The 2,924-nt window shown below is 36.3% G+C and overlaps 1 protein-coding gene across 1 annotated transcript; it reads right to left on the bottom strand.

Annotated features, from left to right (window-relative positions):
• Window positions 1–208: 208 nt before the first annotated feature.
• Window positions 209–1,259, bottom strand: LOC308258174 (heat shock transcription factor, Y-linked-like; the record flags this gene model as incomplete). Its single annotated transcript, XM_080688447.1, has 2 exons — window positions 209–319; window positions 747–1,259. 2 exons carry the CDS (start codon window positions 1,257–1,259, stop codon window positions 209–211), a joined length of 624 nt encoding a protein of 207 aa, XP_080544573.1.
• Between the last annotated feature and the right edge of the window lie 1,665 nt (window positions 1,260–2,924).

Genomic DNA, 2,924 nt, shown 5'->3' with positions numbered 1-2,924 from the left:
TTCTATATTTTATTTGTATATATCCTTTTATGCCATCCTTATTTAGGCCACCATTTGATTCATCCTGGACTATTTCACAAATCATTTAAAATAGTTTCTTTTTTTCCTTTACAGCCATGGTTTTTTAAAAGTTAATTAATAGTGTTTACTTAGAAGGAGGCATGTTAGCCACATGACCCTCTGCTCCAAAATACTCCTTGTTGACTTCTCAAAATAATGAAGATGATGGAGAAGCATTTTTAATTCCAATTCTTCTTTTCATTCTTACTAGAAGTTGGGGACAGCCTCGTTTAAAATAAGGATTATGAAAGAGCTGTAACTAAAACCAAAAGAAAAGTTATTTAGTGTCATTTTAAACCAAGAGATGAGAATGTAACAAGCCTCGTCTATAAAATATAATTTCAGTTTCATCACACAAACTTAATGTCATCAAATAATACATGTACACTGGTAATATATTTCAAAGTTTACTTATTATTTAAGTAACTGAATACCACTTCAAATGGTTTCAGGGCCTTTATTTAAATAGAGTTCATTTATAAGTTTCAAAGTTACAAGCAAAATTTCTTATAATCCTGAATGTTTATGTCCAAACTCTCTTAGATTTATAAAAAATAAATATTTTAATGGTTTTAATATAAATTTAAAAATCTGATTTTAGCTTATGTATATGAACATATTGATGTACAAATAAAATCTTACATATATATTCCCTATATAAATTGTAACTGAAAATTTCTGGGTACCTTGCTTAAAACAGAGACTTCTTTCTCTTCTGCCAGAAAGTCAGCTAGAGAAGCAGATCTCTGAAAATTCTGTCTCATTTTACTAAATCCATAAAGGTTAAGCTGGCGAAGTAAGCTTTTCATACTATCAGTTTTAAATATTCTGAAAGGGGCCTTTCTTTCCAAAACTTCTTTCTTAAAGATGTCTTCATTAATCACTACAGAAGTTCCATTCTCATCCCACCAAATAGACTTAAATTGATCGCTTTCAACTATTTTCCACAGTTTTCTGGGAAAGGTCATAGAATGAAAATCATAATCTGCATCTGGTTCGGAGGCACAAAATGAGTAATGTGGTCTTTTTATTAAGGTTTCTTTACACAAAGCCTGAAAGGCACTTTCTTCAATCATAGACCTCAATTCCAAGTCCCCAGGGTATGTGTGATCACACAATGCAGATCTAATGGAGGTTTCTGAATCATTTGATCCATCTTTAAGAGAAACAATTTGAATTTCTGAAGAAACATGGGTCATCTCAAACTTCCCTTCACCTGCCTTCCACATCTGCATAATTTTGAACACTGTGGCTTCAAAGGCTGTCTTGGTAGGCCTGCACAGGTGAACTGCTCACACCATCACAATGGTCCTCAACCTGAGTTGCTGTGACATCACAAAATGACTGGTCTCCTAGCAATTAAATGTAATATTCAGCCAGGGTTGCCTTCTCACTCTATACATTTTATTCAATTAAAATTAAATATAGGCCAGTTATTTATGCAGCAACTAAAAAAATGAGAACAGCAAAATCTCTTTGCTATGGAATCTTTTAATAAGTAAAACATGAATAAACTAATCTATTTGGTTCCTGAAATAAAAGTAATTTCCTCCATTCTACATACAAATGCTTACTAAATCGATGCCAATAATATGACAGGTAAATTAATAATTAAAAAATGAGTTAAACAGCAAAACAAAAAAGTCAAAGTGTGTTAATCAGGATTCTACAAAGAAACAGAACCAATAGGATATATACAAATGCACATGCAGTTATATATACATGTACACATGTAAACACATGTATACATACATGTGTATGTGCACACATATGCATATATACAAATGCATGTGTATGTGCACATATATCTTTCCTCATGTATTTATGTATGAATATATATATATATATATATATATATATATATATATATATATACACAGATCAAAAGTGAGCAGAAAACATAAAGGAGAAAAGAGAGAGAGCTTTACTATAAGGGATTAGTTCACATGATTATGGCAGCTGATAAGTCCCAAGTTCTGCAATCAGCAAGCTGGAGACCTAAAATAGATGATAATATAGTTCCAGTCTGAGTCCAAAGGTCTAAGAATCAGGAGAGCCAATGGTGCAAGTTCTAGTCTGAGTCCAAAGTTTGGAAAAGACTGGTGTCCCAGCTTGAAGATAGGCAGAGAGGAGGGAGCAAATCCTCCCTCACCCAGTCCTTGATTAGGTGAGGCCCACCTACACTGGGGAGGAAAATCTGCTTTAAACAGTCTACAAATTCAAAATTCAGTCTTATCCAGAAATACCTTCACAGACACACTCAGAATAACGTTTTACCAATTATCTGGATACCCTGTTGCCCAGTCTGGTTGACACAAAATTAACCATGGCACAGATAAATATACTGTGTCTTAATTCAGTAGTAATTACGTAATTTTCTAGGTACACTAGAGGCCTGGTGCACGAATTCATGTACCAGTGGGGTCCCTCGGCCTGGCCTGTGGGATCGGGCCGAAATCGACTCTCTGGCATCCCCCAAGGGGTCCCAGATTACGAGAGGGCACAGGCCAGGCTGAGGGACCCCACCAGTGCATAACTGGGGCCAGGGAGGGATGTGGGAGTTTGGCAGCCAGGGAGGGACCGCGGGACGGCTCCAGGGTGTATCTCCCATCTCACTCAGTCCCAATCGGCCAGACCCAGCAGCAAGCTAACATACCAGTCGGAGTGTCTGCCTCCTGGTGGTCAGTGCATGTCACAGTGAGCGGTTGAGCAACCTTAGCATATCATTAGCAAATTACACTTTGATTGGTTGAACAGCCGACAGAACGACCACACACTTAGCATATTAGGCTTTTATTATATAGGATTAAAAATCAATAGGCCATGCATTTAATGTTGGAAATGCCACTTTACATATGGTATCT

This window comes from Plecotus auritus (assembly GCF_963455305.1).
Source record: "Plecotus auritus genome assembly, chromosome: 9".
Lineage (NCBI taxonomy): Eukaryota > Metazoa > Chordata > Mammalia > Chiroptera > Vespertilionidae > Plecotus > Plecotus auritus.
Note: the sequence above shows the minus strand (reverse complement) of the source record. Positions and strands in the feature narration are given on the sequence as shown.